This window comes from Fundulus heteroclitus, chromosome 20, assembly GCF_011125445.2.
Source record: "Fundulus heteroclitus isolate FHET01 chromosome 20, MU-UCD_Fhet_4.1, whole genome shotgun sequence".
Taxonomy (NCBI): Eukaryota; Metazoa; Chordata; class Actinopteri; order Cyprinodontiformes; family Fundulidae; genus Fundulus; species Fundulus heteroclitus.
Window position 1 is genome coordinate 26,650,418 of NC_046380.1, and position 27,613 is coordinate 26,678,030.

The following is a 27,613-nucleotide window of genomic DNA, read 5'->3' on the forward strand; positions in this document are numbered from 1 at the left end:
GCAAATAGTAATATTTGTGTTATTATCTTTACCTGACATTGCAATAAATGACAGTTGCTCTCTATAATAATCTGACATAAAAGCAAACCCTAGTTGTCTTGTCCTCCTAGGTGCGGCGCGGGTCACCGATTTGTTGTGTCCTCGCTGACATTCCTCACGCTTTAATTGAGCCACGTGGTTTCTGCTGCACACAAAGAAAAAGTGTCAGCTCACAGTGAAAGGGGGGATTGTGTCTAAGAATGGAGGGCATCTTTGGCCTATTGTCGTGCTGTCATGTTTACTTCCTGTTGCACCTCAGATTTTGTCAGTACCTGCAGGGATTCTTTAAGTAATCTCTGAAAGTATGCGGCGCTCGGCGCATTGTACCTAATGGCCCCTCCCACTCTTGAGACTAATCTTCATGTCATCGGTCACCAAGGCTACAGACGGCACCGGTCGTACTCTTGCGTTGTTTGCGGTGGCAAAGATCCTGATAGCGATTGTGCAGTTTCGGTGTAACTAATGAGGAATGCACCAAAGACGAGAGTTTACCCTTCACTTAAAAAATGATCACTTGAAACTTTGACTGATTCGCCGTTGTGTTATCAGACCAGATTTTTATTTCAAAGCAAAGCTTGAATTAGGTTTGTAAATTTCTATTAATGCAGGTTTATTTTTTGAATGTTTGCATGTATATTAATAAAAGAAGGGGTCCTCTTGGAGGAGACTTTGGGGAAGACCCAGAACTTGCTGGAGGGACTAAATATCCCGTCTGACCTGGGAACGCCTTGGGATTCCTCAGAATGAGCCGGGGAGAGGGAGGTCTGGGTTTCCCTCCTGGACCTGTTCCCACTTCGACCCGATCTCTGATAAGCAGAAGACGACGGCTTAATGGATAACCAAGGCGGCCCGGTTTCATACAAACACTTTCTAACAGTCGTAAACCGTTCTTATTGATTGTATCTTTGTTTTAACAATGACTTTCATGTTGGTGCATAAAGACCAGGTATTGAGTTTGCTCACTGACTTGTCACTAAAATGCTATGCAGTTCAGCGGCACTAAAAGTGATTCTTGAAGCAACGCCTGTGTGATCCGGAGTCAACACAGGAGCCTTCACAAGGGCAGAAATAGCTCCTTGTACTCGCATTACAATGAGGGCAAACTCATGATAACACTGATGATAAGTTCATTTATATTAAAGTTGCTAAAACTCCCATAGAGTTTTATTGATCTCTGTTTTATTTCACTGATGTTCTTCTGTTTTGGCTTTACGGTTATTTATTAATTACACTTCACCTCCTCGTTAGCTTCATTATTAACTACTGCGTAATGAACTTTATGGCTGCCATAATCTCAGACTAAGTCACGTTTTCTCCCTCCCGTTGCACGCCGCAGGCTCCGACAGTCCGACTACGCACACAAAGGATGTGACCACACACACGCGGGCCATGAAGCTGAAACACCAGGCGCTTCAAGACCGGCTGGAGATTTGCCTGCTGGAGCTGAAGAAGCTCTGCATCCGAGAGGCTGTGAGTCACGATCTCAGCTGGGCGGTTTTAGACTCGTTTTTCATTAGATTTGTGATTGGCAAAGATTTTTTTTTTCTGACAAACTGAAGCAAATAAAATGAAAGATGATCAGCAGTGTTTGCAATCAAACTGTTCCACTGTACAGTCAGCCTGTTGGTGATTCATTGCGTGCTTAGAGAGGCTTACATTGGTGGGGCAGTTTTGTCCTGATGACGCATTTTACTGCTGTTAACCATGGCGGGTTTCACAAAACCACTGCAGTTCTTCTACTGGGGGGTGAAAACACAAATGTCCACAACCTGGACTTTAGAGGGGAAATGCTACATTCGTTCCCAGTGAGGCTCATGCCACTTTAATTGCCCTTGGAAAGTTTCCTGTTGGATGTATCGCCCTACCTCTGAGCTGGTGGCTGCACCTTTCTAGCTGCTTATGGGTCTTAATGGCACCTCGAGAGGGGCCTTCACTAACAATAATTTAGAAGTGAGCAGTATTTTTACATATAAAGGTAATGCAATGGTTAGTTTTAATTATTTTTAACAGTATCTGCATATAAGTTACACAAAAAATGAAAAAAGGGTGTTTTTGTTTATTTTTTGAATAAAATATTGTGTTTTTTTCCACCTTAATTTTCCAGAAACGTGAAACATTCCATTAGGAAATGTGTTCCCTCTCTCTTTGAGCAAGTTTGATGTAATTTAGTTGTTTTAAAGCCAGTTAATATAAATAAAATGATGGTTCATTGGTATAACAATAATTCAATAACCATAAAACAAATTAATTCTGTAGAGTAGGTGTTTGTGAAACTTGGTAGAAACTTCAGCAAACTATCTCCTTTTGCAAAATGATTGTACAAGAATAAAAAGCAGCTGTAAATATAGTTTTTAATTGCCCAACCATTCTCCAGAAAACCTTTGTCATTGTGTGAAATTTGCTAAAGTTATTAGCACAGACATTTGATGTCTTCCATGTTATTAGTTTATAAGGTTTTACAGTCATGGCGGAAGAAAAATGTTTGACTGAATTTTGCTGAATTTAATTGAAGATCCCTCGTCAACCTCTATCTTGTCTGCAAGTGACATAAATGAGAAATTACTGTTTCTTAGAAGAGAAAAGAAACGAAAAAATTAAGAGTTGAATGTGCAGGAAGACTAGTCAAATGAAAAATGTCAATCATAAATACGAGTTAAGCCTCTTTTAGTTTCGTTTTTTGCCATTCACAGCAACATTCATAGTCCCTTAGGCTCATAAGAGTCAAACTGTCTCCAGTGTGTATTGTTGAACTCATTAGACTAATATTTATCTCAAATGCAAGTGAAAATCTTTCAGCTGCAACGTTTTGAAATGCTAGCTGATTGTCCTGATTATTGTGCCTCTTGTGGTGTCATCAACCCAGATATATGCAGTAGTTTATACCTTCAGCTTCTCTTCGGCGTGCTGTTTAATATAAAATCATATAAGTTGAAATTCTGCAGTGGAAAACTACAGAAAACATCTTTTAAACGGTAATCTATGTGCCTTCAGACTAGTCCCTTGTAGGGCTGGGCAATAAAATGAGAACGATATATATCACGATAGACACCTGATCAATAATAGTAGAAAATACGTCCGATAAAATGATCTATAATTTGACTGAAGTCCAATCCAGAACTGCAGGGCATTCTGGGGGATGTAGGCACAGGAAAGGATTTAGCCTCTTAACTTCTGACGGCCAAGCTAAGCAAGTTTGGTGTTAGAACTGACCTCTTTTTAAAGAATAAAGGATATGTTTAATGGGGTTAGGCTTACAGCCTTTTCTCCCCTGCTCCTTATTCAGAATGGGTAAAAAATTAATACATCAATAATTATCGATTTCGACTTATATCGTGACACATTTTTCAGCCATATTGCACAACCCTAGTCAATTACTAGTTTATTACTCTTACAGAAAACAGGATCTTCAAACTACTATTTATTCTCCCATTTTAGTTTCATTTCTATATCTTGTGTTTTTTTCCAGTGCTGTCATTATGGTTATGATTGATACACAGCATCCTGCTCATTTTTCTCTCTAAACTTCCTGTTTTCGTGTGTCTGCAGAGTGAAAGGGAAGGTTTAATAAAAACTGGCACGCACATTGCAGTGTCATTTCCAAGCCGGACACATTCAGACGCAGGTGTAGTGCCGACATGCAGAGGCGCTCCCAGGGTGAAATCCCAAGACGGATCATTGTTTCCCGTTGACACTTGGGCTGGGCAGTCCTGTCGGGACATGCTTATGTGAACTAATAGGAGTCGCACTACCTCTCCTTCCACTCCGTGACACACAAAGTACATTCATAGACCACAATTAATGCGCTTATGCAACAATGGATGACCTAACCCTACCCCTGTAACAACGCACTCGCCTTTTTATTTGTTTTTATTTGTCGTTTTTATTTTTCTGCCCACAGAATATAGTCTTTTGCTTGATGGGAAAACTTTTTTGTTAGAAAGTGAAATCCAAAGTATGCGGTTGTGAAACAAAATCCCCCTGTAACGCAGCATTGTGCAACCAGCTCTTCGAAGCCGTCTGTCTGAACACGTTAAAAAAGGATCTGATACAGATTCTTGTGTATTGTTTCATAACGGCCGTGGAGGTGGTTGGATAAGCCCCTTCACAAGAGTCCCAACAGAAACCAAACGGGAGATTTCACGGTTGTGATTTTGAACAAATCTCTGTTTTGATTTACTGTTTACCCAAGCCTGCAGCTGTCCTTTTAAAAATGAAACTCTTAACGTCGTTGATAAATGAATATATGCTCTGATTATTTTTGTTATTTAGGAGCTGACGGGTCAGCTGCCGAAGGATTACCCTCTGCAACCGGGAGAGAAGCTGCCACAGATTCGCAGACGCATCGGAGCTTCGTTTAAACTGGACGAGCAAGACATCCCTCGGGGATCAGATGTACGTGACACATCTGCAGATGGCGCGGTCGCAGATTTAGGATTTTTATGTGATGCAAAAAAGCCTGAAATGTCTTGTTTCTTTCATCGCCCTGCATCCTTTACAGGACTCGGAGCTGAGCTTGGTGGATGCCGAGTTAGCGCTCCAGTCGAAGATTTACGAAGCCGCGCGCAAGCTCTGCGACGAGGATCACCTGAGCAAGGCCGTGAGGAAGAGCCGGATACTGCAGTACAAAACTGAGGAAAAGAAACTCAAGAGGCTGCAGGAGAAGGCCTTTCAGCTGCGACTGGAGCGCGGCCGATCATCACCACTCCCTAGTTTTAACGTTGCACAACAAGGTGAGAGACTCATGACCACAGACAGGAACTGACTGACAGTTTGATGGCAAACCCCTTTATAAATCCCTCTGGTTTTACTGTTGCAACTCATGAAACATCAAAGGCTTGATTACATTTGGACAATAAAATATGAATTCATGTGTTTTTGTTTCCTTTTTTTTCTAATCAGATCTTGCCGCGTCTGACAGCTCGTTATCTGATTCTGTGGTGCAAGATGAAGGTAGGAATTAACTTGTCCCGATTTGTACAAGTGGAAAAGTTTCAATTTGTGTTTCCAGTGGGAGGGAGCAGCTTTTTTTTTTTTTTAAGTTGGATGGCTAGGGTTTTTTTTGGCACTTGAGAAAGTAACAATAAAACATACGCTGATGTGAAAAACATTCACCCTCTTTACACATTTCTTCCGTTTTTGTCACACCTAAATGTTTCAGCTTATCAAACACACGATCACCACAAAGATGAGATCAGTGGGTACAAAACAAATGTGGATTTTCTATCCAAACTCACCCGGCCTGCACTGAAAAAGTAATTGCACCCCGAATCTGGCTCTGCCACCCACAGCAGCAACATCTACCATCATGCTTCTGTGATAACGAACAATGAGTCTTTTTTTATCTCTGTGGGGAAATTTGGCCCAGTTTCCTTTTTTTACAGAAAATAAAAGTGAGACATTTCCCTTCAGGATTTTCTGGTAAAGAACAGATTTCATGTCTCATAATTTACGGGACGTTTTCCAGCTCCTGAATCAGTAAGACATCCCCTGAACGCCACGTTCCCACCTCCCTGTTTTGAGTGTCCGTATCAAGTGATCTTTCTCTGAAATGAAAGTGTTAGGTTTATGGAGGATGGTTTATGTGTTGTCAGGCCACAAAGTATTTCCACTTGGAGGCCAAGTTGGTTTGAAAAGCTTTTTCTCTCACGTTAAAGCATAACTTTAACCCTGCTATTTGTAATTATTTAAGTTGTCCATTCACCCATTCCTGATGCCAAGTCATTCTTTGTCAGAGTCTGGGGACTGCTCCCTATTTCCCTCAGCCATCTCTTTGAGTCTGATAGCAAAAAATGATTTTGTTGAGATGCAACACTTCTGTATGACAAACAGGGAAAAAATAGAAAATAAATAATTTTGCCGGTGCTGTATAACCACGTGGAAAGACTTGTGTTGGTTGCACTTCATAGAAGATTCCGTCCTGAATAATCTTTGCATCATTTGTGTCCATACTAAATACTTCATGCAGATTTTTTTTTTTTTTCCAGAAGTTACAAGCCAGTCCTCACAGCCATCCTCAGAGCTTCCTCACTCAGTGGAAACCGATCCCCCCCAGCCTCTCAGCATGTCCACACATTGCTCCGTCGACGGCTCCTACGTGTCTTCGTCTTTGGCTGCGCAGTCCCCGCTGTCTAACCCCCGCCAGTCTCCCTGTCCCAGCGTTGACTCCAAGCTGAGCTTTAACTCGAGCCCTGCGTACGACCCTCCTCCCATCCAGCACTCCCCATGGACGGAGTCTAGTCTGGACCAGCCTTACCAGAAGAGCAAGAAGTCGCGTTCCTCCAGCACAGTGAGGTAAGACAGACCATCCATCATGACGTCTTTCCTGCTTTTTAAGTCTGGAGAATAGTCTCTGAGCTTATGAGCCATTTTTAACTCTCATAAAACGGATGCAAATTACTTTTTATTCCTGAGATTATAAGTCATTTGTGAAATGATTATCTCAAAGTAGCATGTTATATTTGGTTAAATCAGCCGTTTCTGTTATAAACGCTGATAAAAGCGTTTACTTCATGCACTGAATGATGCCGTTCCGCAGAACATGCCGGTAATCTCTTTGAATGTGCAACACTGCCATCTGTTGGTGCAGTGGTGCAACAACATTAACTTGATACGGCCAACACGCACACAATGATGCATAACCTGTCTCACTTGTAAATGAGAACTCGTGTTTCAATGAGACGACCTGTTAATTGAAGGATAATAACAATATCCACTGACACGGGAAGTAAGTAGCACGTGTCTCGTGATTATGGTAGCAGTAAGTGGCTGGGCAGCAGGGGAACATTTTGTCCTGAATAGGTGAGTTAGACACTGCAAAATGTAGCCAGCGCTGGAATACAAGAGACTTAGAAAAGGTTGAAATTGTCAAAAGTGGCATCACAATGCAAAAACTATTTTGACTTTAAAGCCTTGCTGGAGCTGATTAAGAGTTAAGCTTTGGAAGTTAGAAACAAAACTGATGTAAATGATTTTAATAAGCCTTTTTTTTCGTCTTTAGTCTGAGTTTCTCTGGGGGGGCCTGGAGGGTTTAAAATTCTCAACAAGCTGATACACTACTTTCAAAGACTTTATGTGTGTAATCTTTTATGACTTCTTGTTTTTAACATCTGTGGTTATGGTGGAATCGCAGTTCTTCTTAATCCCTTGCAAATTGTTTTATCATTCAAAATCCTCTTCTTTTGTTTTTTAGCACTTAAATACATTTGGTTGTGTATTCTGGGTCTCTAGGAATGCCAAAAATGTAGTCTCTCCAGGTGCCATAGATAGATAGATAGATAGATAGATAGATAGATAGATAGATATTTGCCCTGCGGAGCTGCTAAACAATGTCATGGACTTCCGGCTTACCAGTTACCAATTCTGTCATTGTTGTGTTTTTATGCTTTTAGACCACAACAGATTGATTTCAGTGTGAAAAAGAAGGCATTAAAAATTAGTATGAAGTGTCTCCTTTTTAAATTTAAATGGAGACATACCAAGGAAAATAATCATCATCCAACCACAAACACTGCAGTGTTCATCACAAAACTTACAAGAAAATCTTTGTTCTGTGTTCAGTAGTCCAGCCAAATCTGAGGTGTTGCCACCGTTGGAGGCTTGCTTACCACAACAACTCTCCCACATGAAACTGAGCCGCGCCCAGTCTAACAGCACCCCCTCCACGCCAGAGATGCGTGTGCACAGACAGCTCTCCCTCAGGTTGGTACATCCCAGGCATATTGCCAGTTCTGCACGTTCAAAGTTCTTCTCGGGGGAGAAATGATTACCATAATTTAGCTTTTCTTATGTTTTCACTTGTCTTTGTATAATATGCATGTGCACTCTCAGAGCTGTTTCTTTGCCATTTCACAGGGTTTCCGATCCTGAATCCTCATTTTATAAGGAGCGCGGTCGTAGCAGAGGTGCCAGGCGACGGCTGACAGAATACCAAATAACCTTACCAGAAGCTCACTCTCCTGCAATGAGCTACAGCAGCCATGCGAGCTCAGAGGACAGCAGCTCTGAACACTCCTTTTCTATTCACAGCAACTCCCCGTATCAGGAGTTTCCCTCTCCTTCGTGCAGACCCTATCAGACTGTGCTCACCCTCTCCAGCCCAGAAGGCAGCTATGGACCTCAAGGCCTCCCTCCGAGAGGTTTCTATCATAATGCCAGGCCTGTAATGAGCCCCAGGGTTCAGAGACCTTTTTACCACCAAGAAATGGTCTACCACCCTGACGCAGACCTGCCCCGGATCCATATCCCGCAACAAATGCCTTGCACCCCCAACAGATATGACTGTTATCATCGAGATGCTGCCGCACCCCACCAGAGAGCACAGAGGCCCTTGCCTCCTGACGTCAGACTCGCTCCCCCAGCACAGATGGACGGCGTCTACTATAACTCCAACGGTCTCCAACATCAGGTGGTGAATGAGCAGCTGATGTCCTGGCGCCGCCGCAGTCAGTTCAAACCACCGAGGTCTCGCTCTCTGGACAGACAGGGAGCAGTCCGGCTGAAAAACATGTCGACACGAGAGTCCCCCTGCTACCAGAATCAGAAATACCATGAGCAAGTAAGAAAACCCAACTGCGGCTTTTTCTTTTCACAGCAGTTGTTTTGTTATGTTAACTGTAGAAGATAAAAATATAGTGCCTTTCAAAAGTATTCAACTTTTTTTTGTCCCATCATAGCCACAAGCTTCAATGTATTTTTTTTGTTTTGTTTTGGTGTTCTTTGTTACAAATACAACCACACAATGGTTCACAATTGTGAAGTGGGAAGGGAAAGCTACAATACACTGTTTTTAACATTTTTTTTTTTTTTTTTTTTTTCATAAATACAAATCATGCATGTGTGTGCAGCCTCCTTAATTGTGACACCCCTTCATAAAATCCTCTTAAACCACTTGCCTGTGGACTCCAGAGTCCACATGTCTAAGTTTTGGTGACGGTCTGAGAGATTTGTTCATGTGAAGATGGTTAGAACTATAAATACGGGGTAATCCTAAAAGGAAAATCCCTTTTTTATCCTGTTAGAAGCAGCAGAGGACCTCCTTGAAGGTTCTCCTTTCAGGACAACAGCCTCACCAGATACACACAGAGCTGTGGAGTTCAGATCAGGCATGCCCAAAGTCCAGATTGTATTATTTTTTTTTATTATTTAATTCTTTTGACTTGACCATTTTGACCCACGCGGTGAAAACTGTGGACACCCCTGGTTTAGATCAAAGCAGATCAATGTGTTGGAGCGGACCAGTCAAAGTCCAGACCTAAATCCAACTGAGAATCTGAAGCAACTACTTGATAGTTTTAGTACATAACATAAAAGTATATCGCATATGACATTTTAAAAGTCTTAAGCCCCCCTGAACCTGAGAAAATCATCGTTGTTCGATGCTGTAGCGCACATATTCTAGTTACTGGGGGAAAATAGGGAGTACCAATATGGCGGCTGGTGGCTTCAAAGCGACGTGTACTACCGACGGCGTATCAGCAATCAGCTTTATTACAGATGACTATATGAAAAGTGCTCTATAAATAAAGTTTGATTGATTAATGGAACATTTTTATAAAATACATTGAAGGTGGTGTTTTATAACAAAATGTGAAAACGTTTAAAGGCTGTGAATACTTTAGCAGGACACTGTAATTGTTAATATTTGAATAAATTAATTTAGATGTTGTTGCTCTAGTTTAAGAACTTTAATGAATTTTCTGAAATGATCACAAATAAAGGTACAAAATTGGGTTTTCTTCTCCAGCTATTGAAATGTGTGTCTGCAGTTCAAATAAATGATCTGCCTAGAGTCTGTTAGGTCAGAGGAAAATCCCTCCCACCTTTAACCATAATGCCTTTAATGCATAGATTGCAGTTTATAAGGAAAATGGCTTATTATATAAACACTAATCTTCTACCGAGCAGCAAATGCCTTTTCAAAAATACTAAAGAGCTGTTGACCCTTAATCTAAACTGTTTTTATTCTCCTTCTGACTTTCAGGTTATCCAAAGAGGAGCCGTTCAGAGAGCTGCAGAAGCTCCGGAGCGCTGGCTGGTGGACGACGGCGCTCACTACATGAGTCAAGTTTAAAAATCCAAACGATTAATTCACCGGCTGCAGTTTTACATGTCGGACTAAAGCAGAACGACATGTCGTGTGCGTCGTTACAATGTGTCCTTATCGTCCTGTTCGCTCGCCTTGTCTCATTTGAGCACGTAGGACGAGGTTCAGAACGTCTTCCCAGAAGAAATGAGTAGTTTCCTCAGCAAAGTGGAATACGATCCAGATGTAACATTAAAGTTTGATCTTTGTACTTAATGTTGCCATGTTAAGGGAATGGAGTGTCTGGCTGCTGCTGCTGATGATGATGATGATGATGATGATGATGATGATTGTCCTGTTCAGTCTGACACCGTGAGGTCTGCCGGCCGTGGACATGTTTCCATCATAAAACACAGAAATGTTTCATACGTGGAGCAGCTATATAAATGTTAAATGACGACGTAAAGACAACAGGACCTCCTGCACAGGACGGCCACCAGAATCACTGTTCCTTTGTTGTTGGTCAACAAAGCTTTGTTTAAAAAAAAAAAAAAACTTTATATCCTTAAAGCTGTCAAAATGTATTGCATCTGTATGAATTTCAGGTACAAAGCTTTAGGTACTAAACTTTTGTAGGTGGTAATATTGCTGGTTTGTGTGAGGATTTACAAAGAAAAGTCACATGTTTTTGTTTTTGTTTTGTTTTTTTTGTGTTTATCTGGTAAATGATCTATATCTTTTTAACCCGTTTTAAGAAAACAATCCATTACATAATAATAAAGATTAGAAGCATATTTTTTTAGAAATAATCTAAATTAATGAACTTGAGCTGCCTGTCAGTACCCTGAGGCTGACCTCTTTGTTGTGTATTTTTACAGAGAAAGATGTTGTTTTTCTTCGTTTAGGCTGTGCTGGCTAACTTGAATGACTAACCCCCTCGATCACACAGTTAAAACATGGTACTAACCCTAATCGTATGACGACTAAAGTACCAAAGTGATACAGAAGCCGAGTCGAAACTGAATCTCTTGGCAGCTAATAAAGAGGTCAAACTGAAATGTATATCATTAGAGCTTTAACCTTAACTCTGTGGGGGGGTTTATTTCTTATGCCCTGTTTAATGCAACCCTTTTTAAGCACACGAAGAACCTGGCTAACAACTTAATCCTCTCTTAACCCAGTAAATGTTTAATTTGGAGGTGAGGAAGAAGATTTAAATACTACAGTTTCAGCTGCAGTCGTGTGTCTTGAATTTAATGTGATTTGCACCTCGGAAATCACAGAAAGCCAGACATGAAATCCAAGCAGACATGGACCAGAGGAGTCAGTCGAACAAATCTAGTGTATTGTCTTATATATATATATTTGAAATAGAACACAATCATGTTACCTTGTGTGCCTCTCTTGTTTTGTACTGCCTTTTTATTTATCTGTGTTTGTAGTTAATATTTGGTAAATGTGTTGCTGTTTAACAAAACCTGTGATTTTGGTTGAACTGTGGAAGTAAAAAAATGTTTTGAATATAACTTGGTTTCATTGACTTGTGCCATTATTCTTACACTATTAGAGCTTTTTTTTTTAGAACAATTATGTATGACTTAAAAAGTTTACAATGGCTAAATCAACATCTACTTATTTCTCTATGACAGGGCGTTAACCATGAGGCTGAACAGCCATAAACTCAAATTTTGTGTTGGCAGCAAGAAGCTACAGCCAAGGTTTATTTGTTAAAGGTGCAGATTTGTTTCCATATTATTGCACTTTGTATAAAAGAAAAGCCCCTGTTCATGTTATGAAGTCTCAATAATTCCCTCAGAGGGTTTTACTCTGTTATGTTCAAGCTCTGCAGCAACGTTGTGTGTCTCGGTCTGGTGACTGAGATGCGTTGGCCGATTTTGACAAAAATTGACTTAAATCTGATAGAGAATCTATGGACAGAGCTACAGATTAGGGTGATTGCAAGGAGGCCTTCCACTTTTCACAGCTTGGAGCTCATCACCAAAAATCACTTGAAAAAAGTACAAGTTAAAACATGCAAAAAGAAGGGCTTCATAGCCATATTCTCAATAAAGATTTATAAATTGATTATTGAAAAGGGTACTATAACTAATATTTGACATGCTATTTTTTTAATAAAATAAAATATATTAAATACTGATGATTATTTTACGTAGTTTTATTATCGTTTTCACAGATGCTTATGTTATTTACTAATAGAAACCAACTTGTTAGATGCGTTTAATTTCAAATCTAAATCTGCCAGGGGTATGAATACTTTAAAGCTGAACTGGAAAATACACACATGCTGTTTCGAAGCGTCACTCCACAAAGAGAAATGCACAAGATCTTTTTAATTTTGTCCGGTTATAAGACGTTGTCGTTCCGTTTCGTGTTGTATAATTTTATTAGGTCAGTTCGTGCCCACAAAATAAACTAGCCGGACGTCTTTCTGCCCGTATTTTGGCCTGCGTCGTAAATAAACACGTTTGATTGCGCTTTTATTTTGAAAGGACAGGAAGGGAACCCGCTCATCTGCGAGACTTCGACTTCCGGAAGTAGCTTCGTTTCGCGCAACCATAAATAATTTACCTTCCTGGTCTGGAGTCTTCCTCGTCAGGTAACTTTGGGGGCTTTTAATTAACATTTGCTGGCCGTGTTAACCCCGCTGAGCGTCCGCTGAAGCCCGGGGCCCGGTGTCGTCGCGCTTAGACCGCTGCATTTCTGCCAGCAAGTGCGTCGAAACGGAATCAATTTCCTGTTCGGCTGGTGGAGCTCGCTTAGCTAACAGGTAACGTTAGCAGCCTGAAATGTACCAGGCTGTTTGAAACTAGATGCTTTATCGGCCTCCTCTGCTGTCAGTACCCATTAACTCCGCGTATGTTTGTTAGCTTCTGCCATCCGTGCGTTGTGCCCCCGCTGCGTGGACCTGCTCTGTATTTTAGGGTTGTTTACATTGTGTTCTCCGTGTTCCAGCAGAGGCTTTAATGATGTTATTCAACATCCGTCGGCAAAGCTTCCGCCTGCAAACGCCAACTTTGTTGAGGGTTTCGACGCTATTGTTCGCCTTAGCTTTCACACCAGTAATCATTCTCGCAAAAATAATTATCTAGAGTAATTCCGCCATGTAAATTTGCCTCTACGGAACCTGGCCGTGGTTATTGTTATACGTGGGAAGTGATTTCCACAACACTGTGAAAATATCGTGTCCTTTCGGCTGCTCCTTTATTCAGGGGTCGCCACAGAAAATCTTCACAACTCGCACAGAGATTTGAGTATTTATTATTTTTTTTACGCCAGATGTCCTCGTTGACGTAACCGGGATTCGAACTTACGCCCTCCGTATAAAAGATGCGGACTGAGGCCGCGACATATGTGGACATTTTATTTGGAATTAGACATATAATTCAAAGTGAAATAATTGAAAATATGTTATGTTGTTTTTTTTTTCCTGCTGACTGAAAATCCCTTCTTGGCTGGTTTGAGCTCCTAGTTGAACGAACTTGAAAATCTAGTTCAGCCGGATTAAAACAGATTGCTTTGTGAACCATTAGTCTGACTAGATAAATTGGATTAGTTAATAGCAGGAGTGTCCAACATTTTTGTCACGCGGGCCAAAATTGGCAAGTCAAATGTACTTGAAGGCCAAAAAAATATGACAAAAATGAGCTAAAGCATGATGTAGTGGATCGTATAGTAGGGGGAGCTGGAATTGAACCTGCAACCTTCTGATTGGTTGACGACTACTCTACACACTGAGCTTTAAAATAAAATGTGACATTTTTCCCTGATCCACACAATATGATCATGCAATATTCTCAGATTTTCAGATCCAGAACTTACAAAAAGTTTTTCACGTTTGCCTTATATGGAGTGAATTTTGTTCCATTATTGTTTGCAAGCAAAGAACATGTTTTGTACGCGAAAATTTGAAGAAGAAAAAATGCAAGCCAGAAATTAAACTTCGCAAAACCTCTTAATCAAAATACACCAATCGATTTGTGTATCTTTAATATTTGCCAGATTGTCGTCATTTCCAATTAGCTCAATGTTGTTTTATCAAGAGTTTCTTTAACTTTCCAAAAGTGTTGTAGATCCTGAGAAATTGCATAGAAGATGGTCTAAAAACTGGATTTAACTATTTTTTAAAAAAAGTTCACATGATCCAGGTTTTTTGGTCTTCACCAAGATGAAAATACCATTTTACAAAATGCAGTTTTGCACACACTGTAACTACTCTGAGGCGTTTGCTTGTGCAACCATGCGTATTAGTTTTCTCACATCATTCTGGCCGCAGTCTTTCCTCTTATTTAACCTGAATATTGCATTTTAGCTGATTATGTCGAATACTTTATTTTTTGCCTGTCTTATACGTGTTTTTGCTTTAGAACAAAACATTAAATTAGCTTGTTACTCATTACTAATCTGGTATTACTGTGTTTTTTGCCACTGTCACGCCCAATAAAGTTATTGTTTTTTTTTTTTGTATCTTATCTCTGCAGTTAGATTTTTTGTTTTAGCAGAGCACTAATTGTTACTGTGAACTGGATGTATTTTGTTCTCAATTGTGTTAAGCTAACTGTCAGATAAGCTGTTGTCATTCTGGGTTTACAGGAGGAAGTTTCCTTATCCCATTTGAAGTTGAATACAGGACTTTGAGCAGGTCATCAGGCAGTCTCCCTATGTCAGTCCGAAACGGGTCTGCCAGTGATGCAGACTGCCAGATCTCTGAGGACTGCAATGTCCCAGATGTTGAGCTGAAGGAGCTCGGGCCACTGCTGGAGGAGGGCGGGGGTCGGCAGGTGCCGTCTAAGGGCGTCCATCCAGAGGTAGGGCTCTTCGTTTTTTTATGCCAGCGGTCCAGAAGAAAGGCGGCTTTCTGGCTCATTAACCGTGGGTCTGTTCTGATCTCTTTGAAGGGCGCGGCGATGCTTGCCGACGATGAAGAGGATGATGATGAGGTCGGAGAGGTTCTGACCTTGCCTCTTCAGGCTCACCATGCCATGGAGAAAATGGAGGAGTTTGTGCACAAGGTAATGAATGGATTGAAGGGGATAAATAAGACTTGTAGGTGGTGTTAAAGGACAAAGAGAAGGGCTGTAGAGGAACGTTGGCTGTATTGCTTTGGTTCTTCATGTGCAGCTCAGAACGTTTTAACAAGATATATGTAGATAAATGTTATTGACAGACAAATCTTATGAACAAAAAAAAGATAAATCAGTAAGACTATTCTGTAGCTTCACATTAGTCTGGTTTATATCACAAAGCCAACCAAAGAGTTTGTGGCACAGGTTCACATTGTGCTTCTTGCAATGTGCGCAAATTAAGTTCAGACCCAATAGAAACATTTGTTTTAGTCATTTCTCTTTAGATTTCGACACATTTGCTGTATGTTTCTGTGGTCGTTTGAAGGTAACCTGACTCTAGCCAGATGTATGTCGCTCCGCCTAGCTTCACTCACATCCATCTGGGACATTTCCCATTGAGTGATTTCTCCAACCAATTTTATTGTCTGGCCAATCAGGATGCAGGGCTGGAGTTTCATAGATGTGACGTAGTGGAGAAGCGACCGTGACGTGAGACTGTTTTGATAGCAATGGCGGCTCGCATCGAGGAAGCAAGCGTTAACATTGATACTGCTATTTCTTCTGTGTTGTCCAATCTACCTAATATTGTTTCATTAAAAGAACATCAGAGAACGGCTCTGAAGGCTTTTGTTGGTGGAAACCATGTTTTTCGCCCTTCTCCCGACCGGATTTGGCAAGTTTTGTTTTCCGGAGCGGTTAGCGGTTAGCGTGAACCATATTAGGAGGCCTTTAGTCCTCGACGCCGTCGGCCCGGGATCGACTCCGACCCGCGGCGCTTTGCCGCCTGTCTTCCCCATCTTCCTGTCAGCTCACTGTCAATAAAAAGCGTGCAACTAGAGCCGCAAACACATAAAAAAAAAAAAGTTTTGTTTTTTCCTGCGTCGCTCTCATCAGCATCATGGGTTAGCTTCGGTGTGAGTGGTTGAAATAGCACGTCGATAAAGATGACAGAGAAGTGGCTTATCCAATCATATGCAAGGATTTTTGATAAGGCCCAGCCTTCAATAAAGGCAATTCCTATGGATCTGTCCCAGATGGATGTGAGTGGAGCTAGGCGGAGCGAAATACATCTGGCTAGAGTCAGGTTAGTGTGAACGTAGCTTTAGAAATAAAGCTCCATTATCGGCTTTTTAGATCGGCACAAAATGGGTTTTTAGATACTCACTAAAACTAAGACTAAGAAAGTAGAGCACATAACCCCAGTTCTAAAGTCCTTACACTGGCTCCCTGTATCTCAGAGAATAGACTTTAAAATACTTCTGTTAGTCTATAAATCCTTAAATGGCTTAGCTCCTAAATACATCACAGACTTGTTATCAGTGTATCAACCATCCAGACCACTCAGGTCTTCTGGCTCCAGCCTGCTCTGCATACCTAGAACCAGAACTAAACATGGAGAAGCAGCATTTAGTTCCTATGCTCCACTTATCTGGAACAAACTTCCAGAAAACTGTAAAAGTGTGGAAAGCCTGAGTTCTTTTAAATCAAGATTAAAAACACATCTGTTTAAAATTGCCTTTGACTGTTCTAGTTAAACAGTTTTACTGTTTTTAATGTTCTTTTTTGTTACTACATTCTATCCCTACTTGCTTTTATTCTATTTTCTATCTACATTTTATTATTTTGGTATATCTTAATCATGTAAAGCACTTTGTATTGTCTTGTACTGAATTGTGCTATATAAATAAATTTGCCTTGCCTTGCCTTGCCTTTAAATGCTTGGGAAGATAAGGATCAGGGTGACGTCTACCCCAAATGTAAAACAAGTAGTAATGTGGGGTTAGCTGGAAATAAGCCCCTCTTGTGAATTTGGCTGGTATAAATCATATTATTTTCAGCCTGTTCCAGTTTCTCCCCCATCGTCACCCATCCTCCCTCTAACTGCTGTAATCTGGGTGCCCTCTGGGTGGCCTGGCCCCGTTTTTAAAACCACAATCCCATGTTGGTTTTGGTCAGCCAGCCTGGCTTCGCGTTGATGCTTTCACATCCTGGAGCTAAATTACTTCCTAATGCTACTTTACAGTAAATTGATGGTATTGGTTTACAGTAAATGTTGCCTGTTCTCACTCTCTGGTATGATAAAGGCAACCAGTTTGTCTTCATTTAGTCAAACATGCTTAGGCGTTTCAGCTGCAGCATTAAAAGTCCCCAGTGACTTGACAAGCTTATAATTGTGTACCAGCTCTTTGTTAGCTAAATGAGGTTTAATCGCAGGCTCAAAGTGACAACAAGCTTTTAGTCGTAATGTTTGCTTTTGTTTACACGGGGATGCTGATCAGAAAATACGACTCTTGCTTATGAGAGGGAAAATATTGGTTTTAGGGGAGATGTTGAATCTTTTTTAAGAAAACTGGCGTGAGAACGTTAGGAAACACATTGGTGGTCTTAAGTGATTTTTGTTTATTTATGTACTGGTACTTCAAAGCACGTGTGCATCTTTTCTGACTCTAGATATGTGTAAATATAAACTGCGGGAAGACAAACGCGTTTGTAACTTGGCTTTTTATTGATACAGAAATAATCTGGACACATTTCAAAATCAAATTAAACCAGAAAACATGTTTCAAACTGGGGGACAAGCCTGGCGAGTTAGGATCTTACTAGCTGTCATTCTAAATAGTTTTAGAAAAAAGGACAAAAGAAAAACATTTATTATCACTATTATTTGTTCGTCCTTGCAAATCTCTATTATTTGGCAGATTTTAGACTATGGGTGGGCAATATGGACATTGAATTTTATCACAATATAATGCGGTACAATCGTGATTAAAAGACTGTTTTTTTTTTTAAGGACAACACAAATGCTGTCCTTAAAAAATTTTTATTAATGTAACATACGACATATTAAAACGAAATACATTTTATCAGGACACTAGATAAAGAAATGTTTTTTATTACTAAACTGCAAACAGTAACTGCATTTATTTATATTTTTGAATTTATTGACATTTATTGTTGTTTATCTCAGGAAACCAACAGTGGAACAAACAGCAGAAATAACAATAGAGTCGTTTTTTGGGCTGGGAGTCTTCAGACACCACTAATGGGAATTTATCGTTGTCAAGATAAACCCAAGTTCTTATCGTGGGAAAATTTTCACCATAATGACACGATAAAGTCCCAGTCCTAGTTTGGAATTTGAAAATGTATTTTAACTATTTTCTAGTTTGCTTTCCTCCTGCAGGTAGTGTCAAGGCGATCTGGGAACACATCCCATCCCTCTGCAACAGAGGAGTCCAGAATGTGCATTAAAAAAAAGACAATGAAATCAGACCACAGCAGCATTGCTCTTAGATTGTTTCATAGATGTTTTGATTTAAAAGCCACATTTTCCCTCAAACTGTGTGGAAATGTGTGGCTAGAGTGGTGTTAAGTGAACTGTGTCGATCCCGACTCATTACGGGAAAATGGAAAGGAGAGGAGCGCTCTGATTGGGATCCAAAGATATAATCTATGACGGTTTCATTGTGGCTAAACGCTGAAACTGAATTAAATTCTCTTCCAGTTCAGAAAAGGCTTGTAACAATCCAGATTTTTAATTAATATTTAAAGTCTGTGAGATGAAGGAACAGTAAAAAACACTTTGCTCCAGGTCAAACCTAAAGTTGTGAATAATCAGCGATCTTGGGCAGTCTTTAATTTGAACTCCAGAACATAAATGCGGCGACACTGAAAGTCGAGCTTTAGTATCATGGCTGGATGCAAATGATGTGTTGGCAAACAAATCTACAGCTGGTCCAGGTTCTTGCATTGGAAAAGATGGGAGGGGGAAAAAAAAGTGACCCAGAAAAGTACCCAGGTTCCCGGGAAAGCTTCCTGCAGAGGAAACCCGCCTCCACACGTAGTGGCTCAGTGATCGCGAGGCGAGTCCTTTACGCTCATGCAGCCATTGTTCCTACCTTGCAGGTCTGGGAAGGTCGCTGGAGGGTCATTCCCTTTCATGTCCTGCCTGATTGGCTGAAGGACAACGATTACCTCCTGCATGGACATCGACCTCCAATGCCTTCGTTCAGGGCCTGTTTCGGGAGCATCTTCAGAATTCACACCGAGACGGGAAACATCTGGACTCATCTGTTAGGTGAGGACAAGAACGCATTTCCACCTTCTCTCATATTTCTGATCATACACATTCCCCCCCATTTCTGTTGTCACCAATTCCCCCTGCTAAACTTTACGAAGGTCCTAAAGCTTTCTTTCCTTTCTCAGGGTTGATCTTATTCGTTTGTCTGGGCACTTTAACCATGTTGCGCCCCAACATGTATTTTATGGCACCTCTGCAGGAGAAGGTTGTGTTTGGGATGTTCTTCCTGGGAGCAGTCCTCTGCCTCAGCTTCTCCTGGCTTTTTCATACCGTCTACTGCCACTCGGAAAAAGTCTCTCGCACGTTCTCCAAGTAAGGACTTACTGCACCGGCAAGAAATGACTAACCAAAGTGTCCCTTTGCAGGCATAAAAGAAAACTGGTGCTGCATGCAAATGTATTCCACACTTTTTAGGTGTTCATGAGATAAAAAAGTGTCATACAATGTATTATTATACTTTTATGTTTTAAATATGCTCCACTTTGTGCTGCTTTGTCCAATGTAATCCCAATAAGGTTACATGTAGAAATGGGAAAGTTATCTAACACCCTTCACTAGTTGGAGAAAAACAACATTTTCCATCAGACTCTACAGGCTTGTTGGCTCGGTAAATGTCAAAGTTCAATAGATAATGAGTTGAAAAAGACTAAACCGGTTTAGACGGGTTGCCTGAAGAAAAGGCTCTTTTCCTCTAAGAGAAACACGGCAGCCTGGCTTAGTTTTGCAAAGTTGCATCTCAAACGTCCGACGGATTCCTGCAACAGTTTCCCCCCGGGAACGGAGGAGACCACATGCACCGCATCCCATCTGGAGAAAGCCAAACACAGCATATCAGAACAAATACCTCACACCGGCTGTGATGCACAGCGGTGCTCAAATGTAAGGCCATCTGTTCGCCTGCTCAGCCTAGACCCATAACTGGGTCACGCAACAAGACGCTGAGCCGGCGCCGCGCATCAGATCTGACCATAAATAGACCCAAAAGCCGCGGTGGAAACTTAACAGGGTGGTGCATGAGTAAATGCCTGTAAACCAAAAATGATTGTTTTGTTTTCAGGATGGTAATTAGCCATAATTTACAATTTTATCAGTCTACAGTTCTGCTCGTTTTTAAGTGATTAACTTTTAAGTGTGGATTAAAGCAAATCTGAAGGACCTGGGGTCTCACTTCTAAAGCTTGCATTTGCACACAATGGGGCCTGGAACGTGGGTACGCCACTTCCCACGCAAAGGTTGGGATCTATAAAATAAAAACTTGATGGGGGAAAATGCGCGGTGCTCACGGCAGCTCTGACCCAGGCAGAAACTGGCGACGCAGGTAATGAAGTGGTGAATCGCGGCCAAACTGCATCCCGATTCCTCTCAAACGTTTAATTTCACTCCATAATCAGACTTTAATCATAGATCAACGTCATCATAATCATGCAAAACTAAAGTGTTATTCATGCTCAATAAAATAAAAATCCCATAAACCATCTTAAATAAAAGTCTGCACAACATTTTACTGCCGTTTTCATCATCTCCCTACCATAACCAGGGTGACGTGTTCCACAGATGTACTGATTATTGTGACAAGGTGTGCGGAAATTACTGTAATTTCTGTAAACGGTCAAAAACACTCGTGTGTAATGCTGCTCGGTGGAGAACTGAGCAAACGCGGTTTCAGGGATCTAATATTTCCTGGCAAAGGAGGATGACTGGACAAGATGCCTCTTTAGACTCCGAGCTTTGCATTTTGTTAGAACCTATAGGGGAAAGTGGCTACACTGCAAAAATGGAACTAAAAATAAGTAATATTTTATAAATAAGTGTATCTGTCCTTGATTCGAGCAGGTAAATAAATTTAAATTATCTGCCAATGTAATAAGATTGTTGCACTTAAAATAGGAACAACTCATCTCCATCTTATTTCAAGTGCAGGATGTCTAATTATCTTATTTTAGGGGTCAAAATACTCATTCCATTGGCAGATAATATTATTTACCAGCTCAAATCTAGTACAAAAACACATATTTTAAGAACATTTTCCTTATTTTTAGGTCTGTTTTCGCAGCACACCTCCCTGCCTTCTGAAAGGCTTCCTAAAAGGCTTATGTTTTTGTTTTGTTTTTTTTTGGGGGGGGGGATCTTAATAATTGCTGGGGAAATCTCTCGTTCCTCCTGGTCTCGCTCCCTTCTCTGAATGTCGATCTGAACGCACAGCCTACAGCTGCCTTCCGACATTTAAAACTTGAATCGGGTTTAATTCCTAACAGGCTCTTCGAATGTGCCTTTACCTCTGATTGAAAAATTTCACAGAGAGGCGTTTATTAAATGTGTCAAACGTTTCTTTGTCACCATGATGAAAAAACGACCAGCTGACTATTTTTTTTTTTTAATCCACCTCAACATGCATGAGGTGCTTTGACCATTTATGGTTGAATCTGGGCGTGTTGAGGGCAGAACCTGAGGAGGAACCCGGTGTGTTCAGGTACAGCTGTGATCTATAAAGGGAAGTTGTGTGCACATGGTTCTATAAAGCCGAGGTTTTTAGTTTTGTTTTTTGGCATACGCCACTTTCTTTTTCATGGCGTACATACACTTTTAGTCTGGATTCCACACAAAGGTTTATAAATGAGACCCCAGCTCTCTTTAAGACAGATTTTAGGAGAATCAAAGTTGCACATGGCTTGGCGCTAAGCTTGCCGTACTGACAGAGGAGGTGTTTTCAGCCTCCTGCAGACGCTGCGGTCCTCACTGTCGCTCCTTCTCTCCTCAGGCTTGACTACTCCGGCATTGCCCTCCTGATCATGGGTTCCTTCGTGCCCTGGCTGTACTACTCCTTCTATTGTTCCCCTCAGCCTCGACTGATCTACCTCACCATTGTATGTGTTCTCGGCATCGCTGCCATCATAGTTGCCCAGTGGGACAGGTTCGCCACCCCTCGTCACAGGCCAACAAGAGCAGGTGAGGACAACGCGTGGTGGTGGGGGGGGGGGGGGGGGGTTCAACCTGCGGTTCAATCTGTTGTGTCTTCGGGCTTTTTGCTTGGGCTTGATTCTAGTTTTATCGCACAGATGTTTGTGTTTTGGCTTCATTTTTCCAGAAGTGGGATTTTGCACCTGGAAAATCGAGAAACTTTTTACATGACAGATTTTTATAGTTATTTTCTAAAATAATTGAATATGCTCCTTTTGTCTTGCATGATAATGTTTGTCTTTGAGCAGTTCCATTTTCTCGTTTCTGTGCTCAGGCGTGTTCATGGGTCTTGGACTAAGTGGCATTGTCCCCACCATGCACTTCACCATCGAGGAAGGCTTTGTGAAGGCCACCACAGTCGGACAGATGGGTTGGTTTTATCTGATGGGCGCCATGTACATCACTGGTGCCGGCCTGTACGCAGCCAGGATCCCCGAACGCTTCTTCCCCGGAAAGTGTGACATCTGGGTGAGTGCAAAATGTGTCGAATAGTAAAGATTTACAAAATAAACAAGAGTGAGCTGTATTTGTCAAGCGCAAACACTGCTGATACAGAGCCAGGGTTTTAGTGTCCGTGTCCAAATAAAATTTTAAAACACCACGCATATTTTACCTAAATCAACTTGCTTTGTTGGTTTATATGTTTATATATTTCAATTATATTTTTCTGAATTTAAATGTAGATTAAATGATGATTCGGGTTTTAAAAGACGGCAAATCATAAAATCTGACACAGAAAATCTTCTTTTTAAAGTAAAGATCAAGGATTTTGTTGTGATTTCCAAACCCTGAATTTGGAAACTTCTAGCTTAGTAATACTGATTTTACAGGGTTGGTTCAGGGTTATACTCCTAAAACTATTAAAAGGTATTTCATAAGACTGGATTTTATATATAACATTAACAATGTATGGGGGAGGAGAAATCTGAAACTGTCCTTATTTGTGGTAAAACTGTAAAGCTACAGGAACAGCTTACAAAGGTGTTTTGCTTCGCATTTCTAAGGAAAATCTGTAAATGCAGGGAAATTTGTGCGGGTGTGTTGGCAAACATAAAACCCCATTATCTCCTTTGTCCTTCTGCAAGATGGATCGTAGCTCATTAACATATTTTTCTGGTTTTCTTTTTGCTCACACTGAGATTAAAAACATAATAATTTATTGATAAAGACGTATTAAACTTTTCATACATTGATACCAACTGCGTAAAGCTGCATTAAGATGCCTTTGTGATTGATGGTTAATTATTTATTAAAATTTATGTCACACCGTCTGTTAGAGGGCAGTCAGCGTTACGTACTTCTGCATTTAAACAAGATTTCACTATTATTTCCAAAGATGAAATGATTAGAGCTGACCATCTGAATGGCCTTTACAGTCTTATACAATAATGACAATAATTAATGTGGTTAGTCTGTTTTCCTTGTGTACTAGTTTTACACTGAGATATCCAAAAGAATGCTACCATCTCCAGATCTAGCATGTGTTTTTTGGACTTCTCCCCTCCTGTTAAGGTTATGCAGCAGCCTGAACAGCCTGGATGCCTCTGATAAAAACATAATTTCCTCTTTTTGAAGCTTTTGTGCTTCCTTTAAGCTTCATTTTTAAACACCTCACTGATACTTAAAACAACCAACTTCTTCATTCAGTAACAACTCCCGCACTGAAGAAAGTTCCTTTTTAGACGTGTTGGCATTTAGCAAAGAAGCAAATAAAGCACCAACTCGTTTGTTGCTTGTCACACTATGCATCACTAGTTTACATAGTTGAACCTGTTCAACCTTCCCTGTCAGGTTTTTGAACCTCACTGACTCAGATTTCTGTCGCATGTCTCTCCTTCTCCGCAGTTTCATTCTCATCAGATTTTCCATGTCCTGGTCGTGGCGGCAGCGTTCATTCATTTCTACGGCGTCTCCAACCTGCAGGAGTTTCGCTACGGCCTTGAAGGAGGATGCACAGATGACTCTCTACTCTGAAAGGCCCGACTGTGACTTACTTTTTCTTTACAGCTACACCCACAAACAAACAAACAAACAAACAACCACACACATACACGCAAAATGCTGCTGGACATCAGTATAGTCTCTCTTTGCTCCTTCTGTACTTCTGGGTTGCTTACATCTTCTTTGGGTTTTAGTGATCTTTCTGCTTTGGCTCCTTTTTGCTCCAGTAAAGTAGCACTTACTAGCCAACGTTCTACGGAGGGAACCGACATTACTTATTACTGTAACTGTCAGATAAGTGTTAAAGATAGTGTTTTCAGCTAGGATTAAAGTGGCATTTTTAACCAAGTCTGATAGCCTCTTCATAGATTCTCTCTGTTACCCTAAACCTCTTCATGGTCTGTTACAGTTGCACAAAAGGGTACAGAGGGTAAAATTAGTGATGCTAAAGGAGGAGGCACGAACTGCAAGTCACCCCCCCCCCCTCACTTGCAGGTTAAGCAGATGGCTGGAAGCCCAACAGCAGCGTGGAGGCTGGGGAGAACAGACACGGCTGTGTTAGGAGTAGAAACCCGTACGGATGTCACCCGATGTTTGTTTCCTTTGTATTGGTATCAATTGCCCATGTTTGGCTTCTCAGCAATAAAAAAAAAGAAAAAGGAAAAAAAAGAAAAAAGTTGAATTTCCAAAAATCCCATTCGATGGAAAACTCCAGTGTTTTTATATTGTTTTTAAGGGAAATTTGGAACGTCTATCCTGTCACTCCAGAGGAGGAGAGTCTCTATTGAGAGAATCAAATAAATTCATTGTTTCTGACGTCTTTGATGAAGCTAATCCAAACTTGACGGGTCGCGGTATTCCGCCTCCTGTCGACAAACATCCAAAAAACGGACTACTAGTGAACTGTTCAACGCAACAGAGAAGCTCGAGTTGTTTGTAGCTGCTGTGTTTAAAAAAAGGAAATTAAAAATAGAGCAACCTAATTTAGGTTAGACTGGAACAAAGTCTACATGCCAACACTGATCAATTGGGGACAACGCTTCAGTTACACTCTTTTTATTGTTACTAGTTCCTGAGCTGCGACCAACGTGCGGATCTGAATCGGCGATCAAAAATGCATCTTAGTCAGCTGGAGATCTTTCTTTTCTGCTTGATTTCAGATGTTAAGCGGTGTCGCTGTTTAGCGCACCTTACTTTTAGAGGATTAAATTCATGACTGTAAATCATTAAAAGAAGTTTAAACCGTGTTCTGGATGATTGGTAGAAACCTTTGCGTATTCCTGTGCCTTAGGCCAACGGAAATGTTTTTAAATAAAACGGCCCATCTTTACAGTCAAAGGAGCATCCAGGATTTGGGTTTTAGAGTTTGTTTGTTTTTTCCTGGTTTTCCTCGCCATGTATACAATCAAATCATTAATAAAGTTGCAATTCTGTTGATAGGTTGTTCACAATGCTGTTAAGGATTCCTTTTTTCTAGATGACCTTATTCAAGCTTTATTATGACGACTAAACATGAGTATCCCCTGACTTTGTGTAATGTTCTGTTGTAGAAAGTGATAATCATACATTTCTTTGAAATGTAAATCTAAATATTTATTAATGGTAATATTGGAAAATTATTGTAATAAATTCTTTTCCACATGTAACATAATGCCTTTTCATTTCCCAACTGTGCGTTTGAATACATACAAGTAGCCAGTAGGACTGATAAACTAAGGTTTTCATTGCCCGGTAACACATTTTCTCACATTAAAGACACAGATTTCCACTTTGTTTCTATTTTGTGATAGATCAACTTAAAGTAGTGCATAACTGTCTATTGAGAAGGTTTTTAATATTGGGTACAAGTCTTAGACAAATGCAAATTTAGAAATGTCCATTTGTTTTCATCTCCGCTGAATCAATAATCTGCAGCACCACTGTTTCAGGTATGTCTCTTTCATCCTTGCACATCTGGCAAAAGTAATGGAGGATTGTCATAGATTCTCAAAGTTTAGTTGTTTGCCACTGTAAGATGTTGATCTTCACCATTCCCCCTGCTGTACTTCTTGTCTGAATGTGTTTGGGGTCGTTCTGCTGAAAGCATGATGCTGCCTCCACCATGTTTTACCGTTTGTGCTGTGTTGAAGCTTACATGTTACGCCATATTCTCTCCAGCTTTGGATAACAGAGCAGCGGTCTGTGAGATATTCGAAGCTCTGCGTATTGTTATAACCCAACAACTTTCTCCCTCACCTGCCTGCTCTGTTCCTCGGTCTTCGTGGTGCTGTTTGTTCACTAATGTCCTCCAACAAACCTCAGGCCTTCGCAGGGCAGCTGTGTTTATATTGAGATTAAATCACTCACAGATTAGTTCCATTTACTAATTAGAGATTTCTCAATGAAATTGTTTGAACTGGTGTTCAGAATAAAGGGGGAATAAATGCAAGTACACAACACACTTCAGATTTTTGTTTGTGAAAATAAAAACGTAGCTTTATAAAGAAAGAAAGCTACATGGTAAGTTTGCACCAGTTTCTGTTGGTCTATAATATAAAATCTTTATATTACAGAAATAATTAGAAGTCAGTGGTTGTAAGTTAAAATATAAACAAACCTTAAAGGGACATAAATGCTTTTGCAAGGTACCTTTTATACAAGATTTTGTGGAAGTAAAATTGTAAATACATTCGTGTGTACTGCTGCACACATAAAGGGTTAATTGTCTAAATGTATTTTCTTGGGTTAAAGAGTGGCAGAAGCACAGATACGTACATAAATACATCCTTATATCAAGCTTAAATCAAGAACCAAAAGTAGAACTGCATGTGTTGAAACATAAGCCTTCAAGAACGATGGCCTTTTTCTGTTGCTGAAAGCGTATAAAGATGTAAACACATTTATTGGCTCCTCTGCTTTCCAGCTAGGTTCCCTGGACATTTGGAGGAGAAAAGAGCATCACAGTTCCTTACATTTGAAATGGTCGATTTTAATCCAGTCTGACCAAAGCACTCAGTTCAATTTAGAGTCCTGTTTGAGTTACGCAAACTCCACACACTGCAAAAACGGAACTAGAAATAAGTAAAATATTCTTAAAATCTGTGTATTTGTCCTGGATTTGAGCAGGTAAATAAGATGATTTGCCGATGGAATAAGAATGCACTTTACTTAAAAAAGGAATAATTCATCTCAATCATCTTATTTCAAGTGCAGGAGGATGTCAATTTTTATTTTAGGGGCCAAAATACTCATTCCATTGGCAGATAATCTTATTTACCTGCTCAAATCAAGGATAAATACACTAACTTAAAAAATATTTTACTTATTTTTAGATCCGTTTTTGCAGTGCATTTTCATGTTTGTCTTGGTAGGAAATATTTGTCTAATGTTGCATATTTTCCCCTTTTCTTTTGGATAATGCAGATTTTACTATGATTTGTTGTTTACTGCTACTGAACTTGTGCTGCTAGAGTTTTGCATTTATGTATCTATTTTAACTATTAAGCCAAA

General features: G+C 40.4%; 2 protein-coding genes and 1 pseudogene across 6 annotated transcripts in view; all 3 read left to right on the forward strand.

Annotated features, from left to right (window-relative positions):
• The window catches only part of inavab (innate immunity activator b), a 30,500-nt gene extending 18,919 nt beyond the window's left edge, over positions 1-11,581 (forward strand). For 2 of the 3 annotated variants that reach the window (XM_036151443.1, XM_036151444.1), the window contains exons 3-10: positions 1,376-1,509; positions 4,309-4,431; positions 4,538-4,769; positions 4,939-4,989; positions 6,024-6,330; positions 7,597-7,737; positions 7,891-8,593; positions 10,019-11,581. In XM_036151443.1, coding sequence (XP_036007336.1) covers positions 1,376-1,509; positions 4,309-4,431; positions 4,538-4,769; positions 4,939-4,989; positions 6,024-6,330; positions 7,597-7,737; positions 7,891-8,593; positions 10,019-10,108 — 1,781 coding nt within the window. In that variant the 3' untranslated portion in view covers positions 10,109-11,581. The remainder of the gene's footprint in view (positions 1-1,375; positions 1,510-4,308; positions 4,432-4,537; positions 4,770-4,938; positions 4,990-6,023; positions 6,331-7,596; positions 7,738-7,890; positions 8,594-10,018) is intronic. The other variant, XM_036151445.1, reaches the window with a different exon arrangement.
• Positions 11,582-12,577: 996 nt separating this feature from the next.
• On the forward strand, positions 12,578-25,570 carry adipor1a (adiponectin receptor 1a). 3 transcript variants are annotated; one of them, XM_036151446.1, is made up of 8 exons: positions 12,578-12,677; positions 14,672-14,886; positions 14,977-15,090; positions 19,051-19,222; positions 19,351-19,537; positions 21,984-22,171; positions 22,458-22,651; positions 24,029-24,157. In XM_036151446.1, exons 2-8 carry the CDS (start codon positions 14,740-14,742, stop codon positions 24,155-24,157), a joined length of 1,131 nt encoding a protein of 376 aa, XP_036007339.1. In that variant the 5' UTR covers positions 12,578-12,677; positions 14,672-14,739. The 3 variants fall into 3 exon arrangements, with proteins under 3 accessions (XP_036007339.1, XP_036007340.1, XP_036007341.1); XM_036151447.1 differs by lacking the exon at positions 12,578-12,677 and adding an exon at positions 12,695-12,848; XM_036151448.1 differs by lacking the exon at positions 12,578-12,677 and having other exon boundaries at positions 14,740-14,886; positions 24,029-25,570.
• Positions 25,571-26,138: 568 nt separating this feature from the next.
• Positions 26,139-27,613, forward strand: part of LOC118567264 — a 9,780-nt pseudogene continuing 8,305 nt past the window's right edge.

Excerpts from the sequence above, each read along its gene's own strand:
- adipor1a (XM_036151446.1), top strand. The coding sequence starts at position 14,740 with ATGTCAGTCCGAAACGGGTCTGCCAGTGATGCAGACTGCCAGATCTCT. Across the intron at positions 19,538-21,983 it reads GTCTCTCGCACGTTCTCCAA|GCTTGACTACTCCGGCATTG; the intron begins GTAAGGACTTAC and ends TTCTCTCCTCAG. Across the intron at positions 22,652-24,028 it reads CCGGAAAGTGTGACATCTGG|TTTCATTCTCATCAGATTTT; the intron begins GTGAGTGCAAAA and ends CCTTCTCCGCAG.